The sequence below is a fragment of the Passer montanus genome, unplaced genomic scaffold (assembly GCF_014805655.1).
Source record: "Passer montanus isolate IOZ18808 unplaced genomic scaffold, ASM1480565v1 scaffold178, whole genome shotgun sequence".
Taxonomy (NCBI): domain Eukaryota; kingdom Metazoa; phylum Chordata; class Aves; order Passeriformes; family Passeridae; genus Passer; species Passer montanus.
This window is the reverse complement of record NW_024365159.1, coordinates 365,569-387,409: the sequence shown is the minus strand read 5'-3', so window position 1 is coordinate 387,409 and position 21,841 is coordinate 365,569. Positions and strand designations below refer to the sequence as shown.

Here is a 21,841-nt window from a genome sequence, read left to right as displayed (position 1 = left end):
TCTCTATTTTCACCCTCAGGAGTTAGTTCTGAAATGCTGGAGCTGATGGAATGACTTCTCCTTAGGCTGCTCCAGCTGCAGCAGTGCAGAGATGTTGAAGGCATTTTTGAACCAGGTGGAAGGGTTGTGTGGCACAGGAAGAGGCTTTGTCCTTCATTTAGAATCTCTTCCCTGTAGTGGAGTAGCACTGTTTCCTAGGAGCACAGAATCTCCAGAGCTGGGAGGGACCCCCAAGGATCATCGAGCCCAAGGCCTGAGACACAAAGCCGAGCCCAGTGCAGGTACAGTGTCCCAGGAGGGGAGTCTGGAGTGCACTGAGCCGAGATGCTGATGTGGATGTACCCTGCCTCTGGTACTCTCTGCTTGGACTCTGCCTTCCTCCTGGGTCCTGGATGCTGCTGCCAGCTTGGTTTAGGGTTTATCTCCAGCTAACCACGAGGCAGAGGTGGGTGGAGGTGAGCCTTGTGGAACTGGGAGGGAAAACACTTCCATTGCTCATCCCGGATGGAGCTGCCTTCCCTGGGTCACTGTGGGGCAGCTGGCCCAGATTCCAGCTGGGACAAGAGGTGAGGGGCTGGGAAATCCAGGAAGAGGCTCCAAAACACCAGGACCCAGAGGGCTGTGAGTGATGCACGGATCAGGGCAGCTCTTTGGGAAGCTCGGTGCAAACATGAACTTGTTCCAGCAAAGCCAGCTCAGGATCCAGAGGCTTTGGCCTGGATTGCTGTGCTAGCAGAGCTGAAGGCTGAGGAGCAGAGGTTTGGTGCAAACCACTGGGCAGATCTTAACACCCTTTGCCACCTCTAATCCACTGAAATCCAGTTTTCCACCCCAAGGTGTTCCTTGGATTGATGAGTGACCTCAGAAGTCATGGATGTTAGAATTGTCTTACCTACAGTCACATTTGCCTTGAAATGGTTTATGAGAAAATTAGTATGAAACAATGTCTTCAGTTTGTTTTGTGGTGTTGGCAGGATCTTTGTACATTCTCTTTTGTCTCCTAATTGTTTGCAGGAACATAATGGTGTCATTTTCATGAGTTAATTATGGAAGAAGTTTGTTTGCTCTCTTTGTGTGTGGTGCGAGAGCGGCAGCAGCACAGCACCAGCCTGCTGCTGGTGGCAGGGACCCTCCTGTGGCCCAGCAGCTCTTCCCCCAATTCCCACTCCTTTCCAGCTAGGAGAACTACTGGTTTGTGATCCATGCTGCTTCTCTTGAATTTGTAACTCTTTGAGGTAAGCTGGACTGAGATTCCCAGAGTGAAGTGCAAGGAAAGCAGGGCCAGTTTGGGGTCAGCACAAGAGCTGCAGTTTGGGGCTCTTTCTGAAGGCCCCCTTTTAAAATGGGGGAAAACTTTCTTGTCCCAGCCCCAAACCAGCCTGGCCCTGGTCTCGAGAAGCTCAGGGGTTACGAAAAGAGGAGGGAAAGTGGAGAGAGAGGCAGTGAACTGGGGTTGGTCATGGAAAGGTCAGAGCACGTCGGTCACGCTGACATGAGCTGGGTGGGTTGTGGCCCTGCGTTATCCCCCAGCTCCGCGGGGATTATGCCTTTACTGTATTTGACACGCTAATCTTCCCTGCCGAGCTGTGCGGAGGTACAGCGAGCTGCTAACCACACATTTGTGTCCGAAGATTTATTAGAACCTGGGAAAATCCAGAATGTCTTTGGTGGGAGGGGAGGAAGAGGGGGAATAGCCCCTCCCTTCCCTGAGGGGCCTGGTTTGAGCGCGGCCCCGCAGCGCTGAGTGTCGGGGCCCATCGGCGAGTTCGCCCCGTGCTGGTTTTATGCTCTGACAGCGATGAATCACCCGCTCAGCTCCTGATTTGCGTCAATCAAACCACATTTAAGGGCGCCTTTGTTCGCAGCTTGGAACGCCAGGCCGGGGCAGCGCTGCTTCCAGCGCCTCCTCTCCGGCAGCCCGGGCTCAGCTCCGGGGACAGAGCCCGTGCTTTAAGGGAGAGGTGGGGACTGGCTGTTCCTTCCCTTCCAGCCCTCTCCCGCTGGATGCTGGGTGTATAAATTCATCTTGGAGTGCACGGATTCGGGCTTGTCTTCAACAGGCTGATCCATGCGGTCTCGTGTGGAAGCACAGGGCTTCTGCCCAGGGTTGCTGTGATGGGTGTTCTTGTGTGAAGGGATGCAGGTTTATCTTTGCATTTCATTGCTTGTGGGTTTCAGTTTCTTGTTTTTTCTTAGTAAGAATTTCAATCGAATTAAAATTTCTCCAGGAGTGTTTTGACAACACTCTAAGGCACAGAGTGGGATTCTTGGGGTTGTCCTGTGCAGGGTCAGGTGCTGGACTGGATGATCCTGCGGGTGTCTTCCAACTCAGTAAATTCTGTGATTGTTACAAAATTCTCTTTTTGCCCTAGAAACTGTGACTGCCATGGGATCATGAGCCATGCAAAGGCAGCACCTAGCTCCAGGGGAATTCAAGCCTAGAAATAAAGCCCTGAGGTGGGACACAACTTAATGCTGCTGCTGCTGTGCAGGAGGGCTTTTGGAGAGGTGCTGAAAACCCCTAAAAACAGCCAAACCCCACAAGAGTCTTATCTGCTCTTCTCTTCAAATCTCTGGTACCCTAGAGAGGTCTCCAAGCTGGATACAGAGCTGTTCCTGCAAGCTGGCTGAGGTTTTGTGAGGTCCCTTTGAGCCCGCCTGGTGAGGGCTGCCTTGGGCAGATGGTGCTTCTCTTGTGGTGTGCAAAGTCCACTGGAAATCCTTCTCCTTTCTTTTCCACTTCTAAGTATCCTCTTTCACTTGTCAGTGAGTGTGACCACATTGCCTCCTCTCCTCCTTCCTCCCAGCCTTCAGGGCTGGTAGCTGAGGTCCTGCCCCGCTCCCATGTCCCTGTCCAGGCATTCCCTGCTCTCCCTTGTCCTAAATGCACCCCTGACCCAGTTCGTTCCCAAACCACTTCCCTGCCTCTTCCTCTCTCTGTGCTTTCAGCCCATTGAAGTCTCTTCTTCTGCTTCCCGTCCCCCTCTGGCACAAGTCCTTGTGCTCATCAAAACATTGATCTCATGGGCTGTAGCCGTGCCAGCATAATAAGGCCACTGCTCTTCCAAGCACTTTTTTTCCCCTCCTCTTACAAACACAGAAAAAAAATTTATTTTTATTTTCTTCGTTTGGCTTGCTCTCACTATTTTTCAGGCTGAAATTAGAGGATTAATTCCTGCTTTCCTGCTGACAGTTGTGAAAACGAGCTAATTTCCAAGTGTCAGGATGCTGATCCTTCTCTCATTCAGTTCCCAAAGAAGGTAATAAAAGAACTATAAGAATAAATCGCTGTAGCAGATGCAGCACATGGGCGTATGGTGGTCTATTAATTCCCCATGTTCCACCCAGCTTTTAAAATAAATCAATAAATGTTGATAAAACACTAGAGAGCATGCAGGGTTTTTCCCCTCCACCCATCTTTTCCTGCTCTGGACTCTCTGATCATTAATTTTGGCAGGTTTTTAGACAACCTCAGAGTTTCCCCATGGAAATGAACACTCACAGGCCTGCCTGCCTCATTCTCCACACTTGGGGATCTTGTTCCCAGCTGGTTTTACTCCTTGGATGCAGTTCCTGGCACAGGCTGTCCACAGGGCAGTGGTGGAGTCCCCATGCCTGGCGGGATTTGCAAGACAAGTGGATGTGGCACCTGAGGACATGATTTAGTGGTGGCCTTGGCAATGCTGAGGGAACAGTTGGATTCGGTGATCACAGAGGGGTTTTGTTGATTTTATGGTTCTATCAAATAGGTCTTTTCTCTGTTTGGAACTTTGTACTGATCCTTGTCCCTGTTTAAAGGTGTGTCAGAGGTGTTTAGGAGCCCCTCAGGGAGCTGCCCTTCCTCAGCCTGCCTGGGGTGGGAGACAGGACAGGAAAGCCCTCTGGAGTCAGGTGGATCCCTAGGGCAGAAGTTCCACTTGGGTTTTTGGATTTTTAACAAGTTCTAGTTGCTTTATGAAGCACCTCAGTGGATTTCTAGCATCTTCTGACTCACCTGGTCAGGCAGGACAAGTGGCTGCTTAATGCCCCAGTGTTTTCATGGATTCTTGGCCACCTAATGCTGCTTTCCAGGCTGCCCAAGGCTCAGGAATACAGTCCAAGCCTAAGGAGAGCTGGGCACCTGCCCAGACTGGTGCTGCTGCTCGCTTGCCCAGAAGTTCAGAGCTCAGCAGTCACAGCTGCAGGGAATGGATTGTTGTGAAGGCCCTGCTGACCTCTGATTTATGAACAGCTGCATTTTCAAATTGGGGATGGCTGCACTTAAGGCTCAGGAGTGAGGGAGAGGGCAGCCTGCACAAAAAGGCAGGGACACCTTCCCCTGTCCCAGGGTGCTCCAAGCCCTGTCCAGCCTGACCTTGGGCACTGCCAGGGATCCAGGGGCAGCCACAGCTGCTCTGGGCACCCTGTGCCAGGGCCTGCCTGCCATCCCAGGGAACAATTCCTTCCCAATATCCCATCCCAACCCTGCCCTCCTCCAGTTTAAGGCTGTTCCCCTGTGTCCTGTCACTCTGTGCCCCTGTGAAAATCTCCTTTCCTTGCTGTGTGTCCTGAATGAGCTGAAAAGGCAGGAGGGAGAATGCTTTTTCCATCCTCAGCTAAAGGAAAGCTTTTGGCAGTAATTCAGTGGAAATTGAAGTTCAGTCTTTCTATTAGCTTGACTTAAGTGGAAATTGTTAAATACTGCGGGATGCTGTCATTCTCAAACTTAGGACTACACTTGGAAGTTTTCTGGGGACGTTTCTGCTTTTTATCGCCATTTTCTGGATCCTTGACTTGCTCCTGAACTTTTTTAAGCTCTTCACAACAAAAAAGTCTTCATGTTGGGTTTTTCATTATTCTTTCACTCTTCTAAGTGCTACTTGTGAGCTCCAACCTGTCAATATTAACACAGAATCCATAGGCCAGGACCTTCTGTTTTATGCTGGTTTAGTGAGTGATGTTCCCTTTTATTTGAGAACTGCAGATGCTTCAAGAAGATGCTTTTACCCTTTGGCAGCAGAGCTGCTGGAGTGCTCTTGGTGGGCAGGCTGGAGCCCGACTCCTTGCTCTTCCCTGGGATTAGACAGACAAAAACTGGTGAAAAATCGAATGATAAAATCTCAGGATATCCTGAGTTGATAGGAGCCACAATGATCATCCAGTGCAGCTCCTGGCCCTGCACAGGACACCCAACAATCCCACCCTCTGCCTGAGGGTGTTTCCCAAACACTCCTTGAACTCTGGATAAGGTATGTATGACTAGAATCTCCAGCTGGGATTTTGACTTGAAATGAAGATGGTTTATTTTTGAGAATCTGTGCAAAGGCTCTCTGTGCTTTGGAAGTATAAAGTCAGCTTTGACTGACTTGTAACTGGTACTTCAAAATATGGGGTTTAATTTGTATCAGATTGTATTAGATTATGTAGAGTGGAGTTGTTTATTATTATTTTGTTTTAATCAGTTTTTTTGCCGGTCTGCAGGCACAGTTGGTTTCACTCAAAAAGTTATCTCAGAGGCAGAAATGAGATATACAGGAGCAAGATGAGGAAGGGAAGGCTTCTGACAAGAAAGCTGGAGAGGGACTTTTCACAAAGCCATGGAGTGATGGGATGAGGGGGATTTGCCTTAAGCTGAAGGTTTTAATGAGATACTGGGGAAAAATCCTTCCCTGGGAGGGTGGGCAGGCCCTGTGAGGGTGCCCAGAGCAGCTGTGGCTGCCCCTGGATCCCTGGAAGTGCCCAGGGCCAGGTTGGACACTGGGGCTTGGAGCAGCCTGGGACAGTGGGAGGTGTCCCTGCCATGGCAGGGGGTGGAACACCAGCTCCACACTGGTGCTGTGTCTCTTTAAGAGGGAAGATCCCTAAACCGTGGGTAAACAAGAGCCCCTTGGATCTTTGTGTTTCCAAACTGCACCTTCAAAGTCCTTTGTGGTGGTTTTTATACAGAGCATCTGCTTCTGAGGAGAGATGATGATTTTGTGTGTGCAGAATAAGACCCACCAGCTTGTGTTTCTAGTGCTGTCCACAGAGTGAAATCAGCTTTGCCTCAGGTGGTTTTGTTCACGGTTTTTGATATGTGTTTAGGGAACCTGGCCTAAGGTGCTGCCCCAGGTGGGAGCTGGAATCCAAGATTCCAGATTGGAATCCTGGGGTCACTTCTGAACCCCTCTGACAAGAGGGACACTGAGGGGCTGGAGCATGTCCAGGGCAGGGAACAGAGCTGGGAAAGAGATTGGAGACTCAGGAGGGGCTGAGGGAGCTGGGAAGGGGCTCAGCCTGGAGAAAAGGATGCTCAGGGGGGACCCTGTGGCTCTGCACAACTCCTGGCAGGAGGGGACAGCCGGGGGGGTTGGGCTGTGCTCCAGGGAACAGGGACAGGAGGGGGAGCGGCCTCAGGCTGGGCCAGTGGAGGTTTAGGATATTGGATATTAGGAGAAGTTTCTTCCCTGACAGGGTGATCAGGCTTTGGACCAGGTTTCCTAGGGGAGTGATGGAGTCACCGTGCCTGCAAATGAGAAAGTGTGTGGATGTGGCACTTGGGGGGCATGGTCTGGGGCCTGTCCTGAAAACCTTCATTTCTGTGCCCCCATCCTGGTGCCTTTCTGCTCTGCCCTTGCCCCGTGAGCTGAGGCACAGTGCAGGGCTGGTGTCTCCAGCACTTGTGGCCATGGAGCTGCCTGCATGGTCACAGCTTCACGTCCTGCAAAGCCCATCCTACCCATGAATAGCCAGGGTTTGTTTGAGTGGAAATGAAGTGAATCAGGGAGAGACCACGCTGGAGGACACCAAAGAAACTCAAAACAGCCCCCCCAAACTCCCCTCTCTTCTACATCTCCTTCCAAACGTGGAGGAAATAATTCAAACTGTCTGAACTAATCTGTAATCTCACACATCTCTTTGGAGCTCCACTTAGCCCCAGATGATGAAATTTGTGGTGGTAATCACAATTTAACAAGCAGTACAATAACCTGGCAGCCTGTTGGTAGTTTGTTCTCTTCTTGGCATACTGGAGTTTTTAATTTCTTGGGGTGAAAAAATCAGCCATCCTTTCAAGACTTTAAGGTGCTGCTTCTGCTTCCTGCTGTGTTTTTTCAGGACATGGTGCTCGGACTGAGAGAACTGTGTGCACAGCATATCCCAAACTGCTGGAGAAACCCCATGCCCTGTTCTGCTGCCTGGTTTTTGGAAGGGCAGGGGAGAGTAGGAGCAGCTGGTCCCTGGGTGATCCCCCCCTCTGGCAAGGGGGACAAAGCTCTGCTGATGGCTTTCACTTCTTTGGCTGCTTTGTTCAAAAGCCTGTGGGTACTGTGAAGTCTCCCTTTCCCAGGCAGAGTTTCCCAAGCAAAGCTGAAACCCAGCTCTTACCCCCAAGTAGGACCAGGAGGGTGGTGTTTTAACCAACTGTGTCCTATTTTCTTTTTTTTTTCACCTTTCCTAAAGTTTGTGCTGCCCATCTCCCTTCTCACAGTAATTCCATGTCCTCTGCCCCAGGAGCTGCCTCCTTTGCAGTCGGCTCTCAATTCCTTATCCTCTCTTTGCCTTTCTGCTGGGTTTTGGTGGCTGACACTGATCAATGGATTTTATTGATGGTGGACAAAGCAGATGGAATGTGCATAGCAGGAGTATTCTAAGAAATAAAATTGCTGAAAGCAGAGGCAGATGCTTCTCATCTGTAGCAGTGTTGTACAAGCACATCGGTGTTTTGTGCTGGAAATATCAAAAGGTGACTAAATATTTTACATTGGATCTCACCCATTCATTATAAATGGCAGATGAATTTGTTTTGAGGCAAAGTTATTCTAGACTGTGCATGTGGCACTTGGGGATGTAGCAATGTAAGGGGAATGGCTGGCCTTGGTCTTAGAGGCTTTTTCCAGCTTTAATGATTCCATGATTTGGTAGGAGACCAGTGACTGGCAGGATGGCAGGTCTGGGGTAGGAGCTCTGGAAAAGTGGCTTGGGGAGTGCAGCCATTCCTTGAACTCTGCCTTTCCTCTTTGTGCCCATTATTTTCCATGTTAAAAATGAGACACATCAGAAGGGGTAATTTGGGCACGGGTGCTCTGTAGCACTGGAGGGCATTTAGGGCTGAGGAAGCCAAAGTTTGTAGTACCTTCACGAGCCAAGGAATACAAATGTCTGAGGAGGATCATTGTTGTCCAGAGCTGGTCATCCTTACCCAAGAGCTTGTTTCTGCTCTCATATGGTCTCATAGGATGGGAGGGCTGGCAAATCACAGAATCGTGGAATGGTTTTGGTTGGGAGGGACCTTAAAACTCATCCAGGTCCACTACCATCCACCGTCCCAGACTGCTCCAGGTGTCCAACCTGGCTTTGGGCACTTCCAGGGATCCCGGGGCAGCCCCAGCTTCTCTGGGCACCCTGTGCCAGGGCCTGCCATCCATCCGAGGAAACAATTCGTTCCCAATATCCCATCCCTGCCCTCTGGCAGTGGGAAGCCATTCCCTGTGTCCTGTCACTCCAAGCCTTGTTAAAATCCAGAGCTTTGGGGTTTGGGTGTGTGTTGTAAGTGGTGGATGTGTTAGGAAAAGCGTGCCTGCCTCCCTCTGGGGGCTGGATGGGAGAGGAAAATCTGCTGGAGGCTGGGGTTCCCACAGCCTGGGAACACACTGAGGCTCTGTGTGCTGCTGAGACAGCTGGGTGGAAGGGATGCACATAAATCAGGGATACCAGGAAAACAAGCACAGCATGTGCAGCACAAAGGAAAGGCAGAAGCATGAGGCTGGTTATGTGATGGGACACTTTTGGAAGTGCCTGGCTTTCCTTCCTTCAGTTGGGAATCCAGCTGCTGGGCTGCATTTTTTTTTCCTGCTGCATTCTTCATTTGGAGCATTGTTTGTGCTACCCTTGAACAGTGACTGCCGAAGCTTCTTCACTTGTGTGGGCAGCCCTGGAAGTCTGTTTTCCATCTTTTAGAGGATTCCAGCTAGTTAGGGTTCCTTTGTCAATCAATTTTCTCTTGTTTACCAGGGTATTAGGAAGCTGGAATAGAAGCAGCGTGTGTTTTGCCTTAGGAAACATCAGCAGCCCAGTCACCATTCCAGAAATTCCTCTCAACTCGATTTTTTCTCTGTCTGTAGCAAAGCTCACAAGGATTGTGAACGCTGTAAATGTAAATCTGAAAAGGTCAAACCTCATGTATGCTAGAGACAGGAGTAGAGGCTGACAGCGATGCAGGGGTACAGTGAATTTTAAACTGTGGCTTGAGAACAAGATGTTCAAAAAAACCTGTCCAAGGACATGCCTTGGGTATCAAGGAGGAGTGTGAGGGAAAGCAGTGAGGATTTATTTGTGTTACTCAGTGGCTTCTTAACATGCAGCAGAGAGGGATCAAACCACAGGGATATCAGGAAAAGGTTCTTCCCCCAGAGGGTGCTGGGCACTGCCCAGGCTCCCCAGGGCATGGGCTCAGCCCCGAGGCTGCCAGAGCCCAAGGAACATTTGAACAATGCTCTCAGGGATGCACAGGGTGGGATTGTTGGGGTCTCTCTGCAGGGCCAGGGGTTGGACTCTGGTCCTTGTGGTTCCTTTCAGGATGTTCACTGGCTCTTTGAAAGGCTTTGCCTTGGATGAGTCCTTGCACAGAGCTGCAGCAGTGCTGGGAGCAGCTCTGCCTTGATGCATTTCCAACACCAGGAGTGAACAGCCATACCCAGAGCTGAGGGAATCTTATCTGCATTGACAAATGTCAAGTGCTTTCAGCTGCTCCTTTGCTCGTGGTGCACAAAGGATGAACAATTCCTGCTGGCTGGGTGTTGAGGGGGAGGATTGTAATGTGGGCCAGGATTGATTTTTTTGGGAGGCCATTGATTAGCACTGCTGGCTTGATGGGAATGTCAGCACGGCAGTGCCTCTGGCCAGCAAAAGGCAGGGGATGGATTCTCCATCAGTGGCTGGAGGAAGGCAACCCAGAAGTAGCTGTTGGTGTAAAACACTGGAGGGTGCAGCCAAAACTAATGGAGGTATTTGCTATTTAGCAAATTTATAGTCACTGTGGTTTCTTATTTTTAAACAACATCCAGGTAGGATAATTTGTTCAGGCTCACAAAGTGCACTGGTTCTAGGGAATGAGAAAACTGAGCCTTCTTTTCTCCAGGTCCAGCACATTTGGTTTATTATGTGGAGCCCACTTCCCTATTTGCTGATCATATTATCAATGGTTTTCCCCTCCCATGCTAAGCAGGGACCTCTTGGCTGCAGAAGCTTTAAAGGAATTCTGATGGATTTCTGGGAGGTGCCAGCTGAATTTTGGTTGGGGCACACAGAAGGCTACAGAAGGCATGGCTTTAAGGCGAGAAATAGGAGAGAAATCACTCCAGATTAAGAAAAAAAGCCCTGAAAACAAAACCCAAAATCATCCCTTTTTTGCCTGACTACTTCTGAGTAAATGGTGCCTTAAGGAGTAACTTAAGTAGTAAACCCAAGTATCTTAATTTACACTTTTCTACTTGCAGTGCTGAAACAAAACCCAACATAATGCACAGAAATGAGTTCAAATGAACTGGAGCAGCCTGGGCTAGTGGAAGGAGTCCCTGCCAATGGCAGGGAGGTTGGAACTGGATGAGCTTTCATGTCCCTCCCAGCCCAAACCACCTACTCACAATTACATCTGGAGACCTCTGCTGAGTACTTTTTAGAACATGTATTTCCTTTTGTAACACACAAAAAGTATTTCATCATGCTGATTGTTCACTCAGAGGGATCCTCAGGGACTCAGAGGTCCCCTGGGTGTTGCAGCTCCTGAGATTCCTGATTCCCTGTGAAGGCTGTCTCCAGACAGACCTGGAGCAATCCACTTAGGGAAGTGCAGATCATGAGGTGGTTTGGTGCTGTTCAGCCCCCTGTGAAGGCTGCACCTTGGGGGTAAAAGTTCTGTGCCCTAAAGGAACAGACAACAATACTCATTAAAATGCTTTTTGGTTTATTTTCTCCTCTTTGTCACATTATTTTGAACATAAAGTCCAGTGTTCAGGCTGCACCTGGGGACGAGGTTTAGCAGTGATGCTGAGTTGATGGTTGGACTCGGTGGTCTTGGAGGGCCTTTCCACCTTTTCTGCAATTCCATGATTTTGCGTTGGCCTTGTGTTAAGACAGATTTGCTTCTCCTTAGCTTGGAAACAGGAGTTGCTCCTCTACACACCAGGAATTAGAAATATCCATTTTCAAAATGTGCCGTTCTCATGTTACTGTGTTTAATGCAATTTAAAATGCTTTTACTAAAGCAAATCCATATTACTGGTATTATCTACTATTACTAGATTAGATCACCATGGAATAATGATCCATTGTGGCAAGGAAAACCCATTATGCATTGCAGGAGCATTTCAGTGTGTGTGAACCCCTTATGTGCCATAGAACCAGAATAAAGGGAATTTTTGAGCACGAGGGAGTTGTGGATTGTGTCTTTCTGGTGGCAGTGGTGAGATTTTCCTCTCTTGGAGCTTTCTGCTGCTTTCCATCATCAGCATGAGTCAAAGGAGGTGCTGAGGGTGGGTGCTGGAAGCTGTCCTCTGGGTTGGGATTTGGTGGTCTCCGTCTGGAGTTCTCTGTAGAAAGTGTCCAGCTTCTTCATGGCTCTAGTTTAAGGGCAGTAATTCCCACAGAAATACTTTGTTTGTGTATTTTACAGTAAAACAGTCTTTTGGATGAATGACTCCACGTTCTTATCTTTAGTTAAAAGTCACCCTTGGTGCTTGGAACTTTTGGGGTGTTTGTTTCTTTTGAGAGTAAAGAGCCAATGGTGAAGTTTGGATTATGGCCACTGTGGTCATGACTGGTTTTAACTGTATTATCAGTTTAATTGCTGTTTGTTTGTGTGCTTCCAGGATTGTTGAACTGATGATTTTGATTTTGACCAAGCACTATCTCCAGTTTTGTTTTGAGCACCTTGAATTAGCATGTTGGGACAGGATTTTGATTTCTGGGTGCCAGTAATTTTTGATACAAACTCTGTGCACAAACTTACTCATTTTTTGCATGCACCTGCTTGAAATCTGAGCAAAGCAAGGAGAAAACTTGTCCTCCTCCCTTTTTGAGAGTGAGGTGGCACTCAAACATGTCACTGTTGTCTCCAGCAGGCGTGGGGTGCCTTGCAGGTCGGGCTGCTCGTAAGCACGGTCAGCTGGTCTGTGATCCTTAAAACGTTGGACCAAAAGGATTTTTCCCTTTTGGGAAACCACAGATGTGCTGTTACAGGCTTGGATGTGATATTGTATGTGAAGATGAGTTTACCATCCTGAAATTGGTGGGTGTAGTAGAAGGGGTGATGGAGCACTGGGAAAGGTTGGGGCTGAAAGCCTTTGGAGCCTGACAGCCACTGCTCCATCAAACCCAACGCCTGGTCTGTTTGCTGACCATCTTGTTTCCATGTCTCCATATTTATTTTCCTCAGTGAAAAATCCCCCCCTTTTTTCCCTCAGCTCTTTCCAGTTCTGCCATGTGCTCAGGCAGCTCCCAACGCCAGAAGGCATCTGCTTAGTCCTGAAATCTTGGATGGTTCCCCTTGCCAGCAGTGTCCAGGGAGGGCTCCAAGCCTCAGTTTCCTTTGCCTCAGTTCTCCCTGTAGTTTCTGCTGCATCCAGGAGTTTTTCCTGGGTTAGCATGAGTGTAGTGGGTTGCTGAATAAGTGTCCTCATGTCCCTTTTCTGCACTGGAAGGGATCAGAACCTTTGGATGCAGCCTGCATTTGAAATAGTCCATGGAATCACGGAATCTCCAGAGCTGGAAGGGACCCACAAGGATCACAAAGTCCAGCCCCATAGACAGCAACAGTCCCACCCTGGGCATCCCTGGGAGTGGTGTTCAAACACTCCTGGAGCTCTGGCAGGAGCTTCCCCAGAATCATCACTTGTGTGGAACAGCCTTATTTAGTTCATGTGCTAGCCAAGCATGGGGCTGAAAGGCAATCCATGCTCTTTGCTTCCCATCACATCCAGTTTGTTCCCTCCTGGAAGGAGGGAAGCCTTTTCTTCCCATGGCATCTCATTAGCTTGAACATCATGTCCTGTGAGCGTGTGGGCAGGAGCTGGAACCTCATCTGAAGCTGTGGAAGAGCCAGGCTATCTTTCAGCTGGATTTCTTCCTGACAGTTTATTCATCCAGAAAGAAGGGAAAATTAAGCAGGCTACTGAACCTTCTCTCCTGCCTTGAAAATGTGCTTCGCCTCTCTCCCGCTGCTGACAATTGCAGATAATTTCAAGGTGCTTTCCCCACCCCCCACTTCCCTTGCTTCATTCTTGTATCAGCAATCAGTTTTGAAGAACCTGCTGGAACATTTGGATCAAAGGGGCATTCTGTCTGTGGATTTGTGGCTCTCCAATGGGAGAGTGTGTTCTGAATAGTGGGTGATTGGGGAGTGGCTGGGTGCCAGCAGCACCTCTCCTGCTGAATGCTGAGGGAGTCCTGGGGAGTTGGCTTTTCTTACTGTGCTGAAGTTCACAGGACCTGTCTCAGCAGATTAAACACCTCACTTTGATAACGCTGATCTCCTGGAGAAACATTTAACTGGGAGGGTGGAATCCTGCCTTTATCCTGTTCGCCTCCCAAGAAGGATGGAAAATTTTATCCACTTTTGTTAAAAGGCTGCATTACAACTTAAAACCAAAATATCCCAGCACCACACAGGGAACAGGAACATTTTGCAGAATGGCTCTGGAAAGAGCCTGTTCGTTGAACATAATATTCCAGAGTGAAGTTAAATGCTTGGACTATGCTAATTTCTTGAGGACAGTCACCTTTTCAGATGGATTGCACCCTGCAGATGGTGGCAGATTGTGCCCTCCTCCACTCCTGCCAGGAGCGTGTGCTCACTGACAGAATCAAAGCAGCAAAAGGATGAAGCTCTCCAGAAGAGTTGATGAATCTCTTGCCTTTAAAATTGAAGTGCTTTGTGCCAGGGAAAATATCTATGAATATATTTATAGTCATGAACAGCGGAGTCTGGGCTCCTTCGTTGCAAGTGGGAAAATTGCTGTTCCACCAAGTCTGTTAAAGTGGAATCTACTTTTAGATGCTTTGAAATGGGAGTCTGTTTTTTTTAATCCAGGATTTAAAAATATCTGAAGTCCACATTTTAGAAATCTGTACATAATTGACATGAAGATGATATATCAGACAATCTAAAGCTGGTGGAGAACGGCAGGTGTTATGGAATCACAGAATCCCAGAGGACTGTGGAAGAAAAGGCACCTTAAAGCTCATCCAGTCCCATCCACTGCCATGGGCAGGGACACCTGCCACTATCCCAGGCTGCTCCAAGCCCCAGTGTCCAACCTGGCCTTGGGCACTTCCAGGGATCCAGGGGCAGCCCCAGCTGCTCTGGGCACCCTGTGCCAGGGCCTGCCCACCCTCCCAGGGAACAATTCCTTCCCAATATCCCATCCATCCCTGCCCTCTGGCAGTGGGAGCCATTCCCCGTATCCTGTCCCTCCATCCCTTGTCCCCAGTCCCTCTCCAGCTCTCCTGGAGCCCCTTTATGCCCTGGAAGGGGCTCTGAGCTCTCCTTGGAGCCTTTTCTTTTCTTCCTCAGCTCTTCCAGCCTGGCTCCAGAGCAGAGGGGCTCCAGCTCTTGTGATAAGGAAATTATGTGAGGAACAGGTAGATAGGGATGTTTTTCCTGATCCTGGTGGCTCTTTATGGGACAAGGCTGGGATAAGGGGGACGTGCTGTGCATTGTGCCAGGCTGATCCTGCAGGCAGCACCTCACCTGGGACTGATGGAACATCGGGACATGCTTTTCCATCCTGCAGATCCTCCTTGAGCCTCGCGGTGCCCTGGGATTTGTTGGGGTTTGCTCTGCCCTGGGCAGGGGGAGGTGTTGGGTGGCCACCAGCAGAGGCCTCCTGTCATCCACAGGAGAGATCCCGGAATAGAGCTGGGTCTGGGACACAGCCCCATGCCTGGGAATGTCACTGCGGGGGCGGTGCCTGCCGGGGGAAAGCAGAGCTCAGCCTCTCCTGCCCAAACTGGGGCTGCCCGGGAGCAGAGCAGCCAGGGCTGGGGTGCAGCTCCTGCCCTTCGGGAATGGTGGGGACACTCCTCTGCTGCAGGGGCCCCCACAGTTCTACGGGAATGGTGGGGACACTCCTCTGCTGCCGGGGCCCCCCCAGCTCTGCGGGAGGCTGTTTGCCAGGTGCGTGTGGGCTGCTGGGTGGGAGCACTGCATTCCTTGGGTTCCCATCCCTCCTGAGCCATCCTTGGTGTCCCAGGTGCCACAGGTGATCTGGGTGTTGTTACTTCAGGTGTGTGCTTTAGCTTAGCCCTGATTTTACGTGGCTTTCCATAGTTACTTCCAATGGACCAAATGAGTAAATTTCAAAACCAGCTGCAGTAAAATGGAATGAAGACCGGCATTAAGTACATGGGTATTTTTTTTCATTTGGAAAAAAAAATAGGCATAAAAAGTGTTGCATACATTCTCTTCCTTCTCTTTCCTTCCCTGCATTCTTTGTTGGGGGCCAGTGGGAAGGCTGGCTGTGGGGGGCTCTGGCTTTCCTTGCCGGAAGGGGAAGGAGAGCAAATCTCCTGGAATGGGCAGCTCCTGCTTCTTGCTGTAATGATGCCAGGCAGTGTTAACCTCTGTGATGGAGGGGATGGATTATTCCGAGCCTCTGCTCACTTGCATTTGCATGCCAAGGATTATTTTATTCCTGTGGATTTCCAAAGTGACACATCTCCTCAGCTTTGTGTGGATGAAGTCATCGGAGTCTGCTGAGGAGGCTGAAGATTGTCATGTTTAGGAGGAGTTGCTTTATCCTCCCACTGCAAAGAATTAAGGAAAATAACGGCATAGGAAGTGGAACACAATGCTTCCAGGGTTTAGCATTTGAGAAGTGGTGTCTTGTCATTTGGATATCAGTCTGTCAACGCCTTGAGGACCACAGCTTCCTGTTTAAACGCTTCTTAGGTATTTTGGCTTCTAGGATAACTTCCTAGTAATAAATTAAATGTTGCTTTTTGTGTTAACAGCTGCTGAGCATTAGAGTCTCAGGAGGGGTTGGGTTGGAAGGGACCTTCAAGACCATGCAGTTCCAAGCCTCTGCCACGGCCTGGGTGCCACTCACTGGATCAGTTTGCTCAGAGCTCCATCCAGCCTGGCCTTGAACTTCTTTATTTTTCCTTTTATGCTTTTACGTTGATGTTAGCCAATCTGTGACCTGCTGGATTTATCTTTACAAGGTCCAGGGTAAGAGAGCAGTACCAAGCTCTTGTAAATGTTGCACCTGGGTATCTTCAGATTCTTGTGAGGTATTTGTGTGGATTCTAATGGAAAAGAAAGTTTGAACCCCATCCTGTTTCTCTCTAGTGAGGCACTGGGTGCTGGGGTGGGCTCCTGGCTTTGGTGGAACCCCCCACTGACATCTGGACTCAGGAATGTCTGTGGAGCAATCAGGATTGTCAAGGGCATGAGGGGTGTTTGCTATTCCGCATGTGCCAGCCTCTTCCAGAACTGAGGAAGCCACCAGCCTGACCTACTTCCTACTGCATCCACAGCAAGGAGTCAGAATGAAGGCAAATTAAGCATATATATATATATATATATATATATATATATATATATATGCACCAGACCATCCTGGTGATGATGATGCATGATGTCACCCACTGGCAAGGCACGGTGGCTCACTTCAATATTAGCTGTAGTTATAATAATCCTAATAATTAAAGAATTATCGCATATGAACCGGATTGAATTAACTTTCATCTAAATGGGTGTTTTGATAACTTGGACAGATCCATCCCTTTTTCACTTGTCTCCCCTCCTCCTGTCCCCCGTTCTGGCCCTGTGTGGCTGCAGTGTTTTTAATTTCACCATCCCCCTTTAAAGTAGGAGTGAATAGTGCTTAAACCCGGGTTTGCTGCCATGGAGTTCCAGCGGCCGGGTGAGGCGCTGGGTTTTTACAGCAGTCGCAGTCGGTTCCAGTTGAAGCCATAATTGGTATTTCGGCCTGAGAGCTGCTGTAAATCTCTGAGAAGGGAAGAGAAGGATTCTCTCATTTTGTTAGGCTGCCTCTCTTTCGGATGCAGAGTGCATCTTCCAGCTCTCTGGGCTAATTAAAATGCCATTACAGTACATGTGGTGCTACAATACAGTCTAGGGAGACTTCCAAAAATAGATCCTTGAGTGCAGACAAATTAGAGAGGAAATATGCACTGAGCATTTTCTCATAGGTTTAAAGAGAAATAATCCATTTGCTGTCCTAATTGCTTTCTTGTAAATGTTGAAAGATTTTTTCCCCCCCTCTGTAAATTTCGAGTGAGCAGACAAATAAATAACGCATCCATGATAATTAGCGTTCTCATTACTAATATTGTAACTTGTCACACACGCTTGATATGCAAGTCAGGATGTTCCAGTGGCCTGTGCTTAACGGTCAGGGGTGGAGGTTTTTTATTCCTCAGCCAGCCTGTTTTAGCTGCCTGGTATCCCAAGGCTCCAAGGGCAGTGCATGATCTGGTTTTTAAATTCAGCCAAACACTCGAGCAGAGCCACCCACGGACCCTCCCCAGATCCTGCAGGAAGTAAGGCAGAGAAATCCTGTTTGCACATGGTCCTTCCCCCAGCCCAGCTCGGGTACTAAATGCAAGGTGCTTTTTATAGCGTGATACACTGTGGGTACTGAGAGCAGGGGGGAAAGAACCCCCACGTTCCTGTGCCTGGAAGAGATTCATGGAATTGCTGTGGGCTGACGCATGTAATGGAGACAGCACAGAACTCCTGAGCAGTGCCAGGACCAGCCAGGAGCTCTCGTGTGCTACGGCCTGGGCCTCTCTGATGGAAGCGGATGAGGCTTGTGCTGGCTTGTAGAATCCCAGAGTGATCTGGGGCCTCAAAGCTCATGCCGTTCCCCTGCCTGTCACTGTCCCAGGCTGCTCCAAGCCCCATCCAGCCTGGCCTGGGACACTTCCAGGGATCCAGGGGCAGCCCCAGCTGCTCTGGGCACCCTGTGCCAGGGCCTGTCCACCCTCTGAGTAAATCCCCTGCCTGCTCAGAAGCCCCTGATTGCTGTTGTGCAGTGAGGTGGTGTCCAGAATATTTTTGAGCAAAGGAAACAGAAGTTGGCCAAGTGGTCTCAAACTCACAGCGTTGGCAGAAAACTGCTCATCCTGAAAAATATCTCTGGGCCACTCTGATGTCTTCCCTCCACGGAGAACAGGCTGATGCTGGCAAAACTAAGTTCTGCAGCCCCTCTGTCTCATTTTTTAAAATCTTCCCTCTGAGGTTTCTCCTTGGTTGCCCACAATTCATCTTCAGGTGTTGAAACTAAAGCTCTGGCCACTGACACTGCCATGTCCCTGAGGGATGGCCTGGCACATCCAGGAGGGAACTGGGATCCTCGGTATCCTCACTGAATGCAGAGTGCTTGGTTTTGGAAAATGTTTTGGCTTTTCCTTATTCTGGCCTTGCTTGGCCAGGTATTTCCCATTTGTAGCTGTACTTTTTTTATCATTATCACAGTGGGGAGGTTTTACTCCCATTTTGTCACTGCATCTCCCATCCTTTTTTTTTTAGTTTTAATTCTGCATTTCAAGCTCCAAGGGGACAAATCTCAGTCAGTAATGCTGATTTTGTCTACCTCTTGCTCCTGCCTTTCTCTCTGTCTCTCCTAAAGTTTTGCTTCTACAGCTCTGTAGAACTTCTCCTCTACTCTGTCTATTAAAGATAATTTTTAGTTGCTCATTGCTTTGCTCCAGGAGTTCAGGTAGGCTGGGGTGATTTGCATCAGGTTGAAAGATCTGAATAAATGGAAAACCATTTAAATAACCTCTTAGTTCCCAGTTCTGCCCTGCATTTTTAAGCTCATCAGAGTTGATTATAGTCAGGCTGCTTGCAGCTTTCTTTAAGACCTCATTGAATGTTCCAGCCTTCAATTTCTCTTCATTTTTTGTCTTTTTTAAGTGGAGAAGTTGTTTTTCCCTGTCTTCATCTGGTTTAGTTTTGCCCTAGATGGACTTGATGATTTAAGAGGTCTTTTCTAATCTTGACAATTCTGCTTTTGACAATTCCAGTCTTGGTTCTGCTGCTTCATCTTTTCCAAGGGTTTTATCTGCCATGTTTCTGGTTTATTCTGGACTGAACTTATAAATATTTTGTCTTTGTTTTGCTATTTTCAACTTCTTAAAAACCTGCAAACTCAGCTACTTCCAAACCTGTCCTGGCTATATTTTCTGAATAACTTAAACAACTCTTTGGAACAGATTAAGATAAAAACCAAAGTGTTCAAGTTTCCATCAATGAATTATGGCTTCATCTTGTTAATTAATGAGTAGAAATGCCCATCTGGAAACTAAAATGTTCCCTGACTCGAGCCATGAATCAGCCAGGCTGGTGTCTGCTTCCCTCCAGGCTCCGTGGACAGAGCACTTTGTTGCAGAGTTTTGGAGAAATCATCAGACTGATTCATAGAGAACCAGTTTGAGAGGGATGTTTCCTTGCCAGTTCTGTTTAGTAGCTTAGCACCAATTTGGCCAGCAGAGAGCTGGGGGATATTTTGCAGCTTGTCTGGGCTGTCTCAGTATTCAAACCAGGGTTTGTGGCTTGTGAGGAGAGTCAAACCCTGATTGCATGGCTTGACCTCTCTGCAGTGCTCCAGCAGCTCCACATCCTTGTGCTTGAGGGAGGACTCCAAAGATTTAGAGCTTTATTTTTTCTTTTTTCGTTGGGTTTTTTTTTATTATTTTATTTTATGGAGCTTTATTTGGACAGCAAAGACAGGACCTTGGTCTTGGACAGCTTGGTTCTGCTTCAAGTGTTTCAGGTGTCAGTGCTTTAAAAGATGCTCCTAAATGTCCTGCTGTGATTAATCTAATACTCATTTTGAAACAAAGATTGCAAAGCATTGGTTTGTGGGTATGGCACTTCTTGTAATTAAACAAGTCTTTAAAAATCCCCAAATTGACCTGGATTTGTTTCACAGAGCACCTGGGTGCTGCTACAGGGCTCTGTTTTGTCCATGGGTTCTTCTCCTATGAAGGAACATCTTTATCTGAAACTGCCCAGCAGAGAAGCTGAGAATCCTTTGCTCCCCAGGAAAACTGGGAATTCTCCTGGGCTGTGCTCTCTACTGACTCTGGAGCACCTGATGGCTTGATTATGTTTAAAATAGTGATGTTTTGCTCTTCTCTTTCCATCTGGGTATGGTCACTGGAGGTGAACCCAGGCAAGACATGGAGAAGTCTCCAGCTGTGCTTTCTCTCCAGAAAAACAGAGAAAGCAGGGAGAAGAAAACAAATATTAACATTTTTCTAACACTGTCCTTTTCCTGAGAGAGATGGGGTGGCTTCTTTGATGTCTCCAGACAGGGTTTGGCTTGATCCTATCAGAGCTGCAGCACAGAAAGGGGTTGGAGGGGAAAAGTGAGACAGACTGATAGAGGTGGAACAAATAGGTTTGAGATAAATTTTCTGTATCCCAGGGTTCGTAATTACACTGAAAACATAATTTAGCATTTTTTGCTTTGGCTTTTCTGGGAGGCGAATGGGTGACTAGAAACTCAGGTGTGGCAGTCGCCAACACTGGTTGTTCTGTTTAACTCTACCTGGATGCAAGATACAATCTTGGAAATATTTTAAATAGGGAACTGCTTCAGCAAGATGGATTTGTGCATCTCATTTACAAAGTATGTTTTTAATGCCTTTCTGAAATCTAAACTTATGCAAAATGGGGCTTGTTATGCATGTCTCTGCATTTTAATCTCCTGCAGTGATTTGTCAGTTTTCCTTAACATCTCCCTGGCATATTCCAGCCATTCCTCAACTTTGCTCCGTGGGGCTGCGTCTCTGTCTTAGCTCAGTTCCCCCAGCAAGGAAGGAGTCACAGTTTTCTCTGGTAAGGTTTGTGAGCTGACATGCCTATTTCCTCAGCCTGGGATCAGCACCAGTTGTGGACTTAAGGACCAGGAAACCCTGAGTGTAATTCGGGATAGAGTCTCCTTTATTTTCTGCTTTAGCTGTCCTGGGAATGTTCTCATTTCCATTGATTTGTGCTACTTGTGTTTCTGCTCTGCATCGATAATTGGTTGCTGATTTTTTTTTTTTCCTGCTTGGAATGGCTAAAAATAGCTCAGCTACCCGAAGTGTTGATGTGATTTTATTTTCTTTTTCCCTCCTCTTTCCAGATGGGCTTTCTGGCAGAGACCAGCCAGTGGAGCTGTTGAATCCACCTCGAGTGAACCACATGCCGAGCTCTGGTAAGGAAAAAACCTCCTATTAAACCTCATTCCTGTTCTGGGGGTGCAGGAAAAGGCTCTGCAGCTCTGCCTTGTGAATAGGAGAGCAGAATGCAAATGCAGAGTGCTGGAACAGAGTCTGTTAGGACTTGCACACCTCTGCTTTCCCAGGCTGGGAGAGTGGGATTTCGGAATGGAGCACAGCAGCCCTGGGAGTCTTGCAGGGGGCTGAGGGGAGCCCAGCCTGGTGGGAGATGCTTGGTTTGCCTTAGAAAGGAGAGGACAGGAGAACAAAGCAACATCTGAAGGAGTCCCTTCCCAGCCCAGAAGGAGGTTTTGGAGCTGCTGCTCTCATTAGGGAGAAGGAGCAGGGAGCCAAGGCCGGGCTGATCAAAGTGTGTCACGCTGGGCTCTGGGCTGTTTGCTGTTCTGCCTCTCCTAATGATCCTGCCACGGCCTCTCCTGGGGCTTGTCCTTCTGCTCCTCATCCTGGCTGCTCCTTGCTGAGCTGGGAGAGCTCTTTAGAGCTCAGGGCTGCAGCTCTACAAGTGATGGAATCCAAAGTTCTGCTCCCAGTACATGGAATTCTGGGGGAAACAATCTGCTGCTGGCTTTTGTTTCCCCCTTTCTCTCTCCCTGGTTCAAGCAGATATTTTTACCAGGGGTGGTGACAG

At 48.5% G+C, this 21,841-nt stretch overlaps 1 protein-coding gene across 9 annotated transcripts in view; it reads left to right on the top strand.

The window, feature by feature from the left end:
* Positions 1 to 21,841, top strand: part of HDAC4 (histone deacetylase 4) — a 176,839-nt gene that overhangs the window by 48,392 nt on the left and 106,606 nt on the right. For 5 of the 9 annotated variants that reach the window (XM_039704594.1, XM_039704590.1, XM_039704591.1 and 2 more), the window contains exons 1-2: positions 14,980 to 15,130; positions 21,117 to 21,188. In XM_039704594.1, the coding sequence (XP_039560528.1) occupies positions 15,022 to 15,130; positions 21,117 to 21,188 (181 nt within the window). In that variant the 5' untranslated portion in view covers positions 14,980 to 15,021. Of the gene's footprint in view, positions 1 to 14,979; positions 15,131 to 21,116; positions 21,189 to 21,841 lie in introns of those variants that run through there. The other 4 variants (XM_039704597.1, XM_039704596.1, XM_039704598.1 and 1 more) reach the window with 2 other exon arrangements.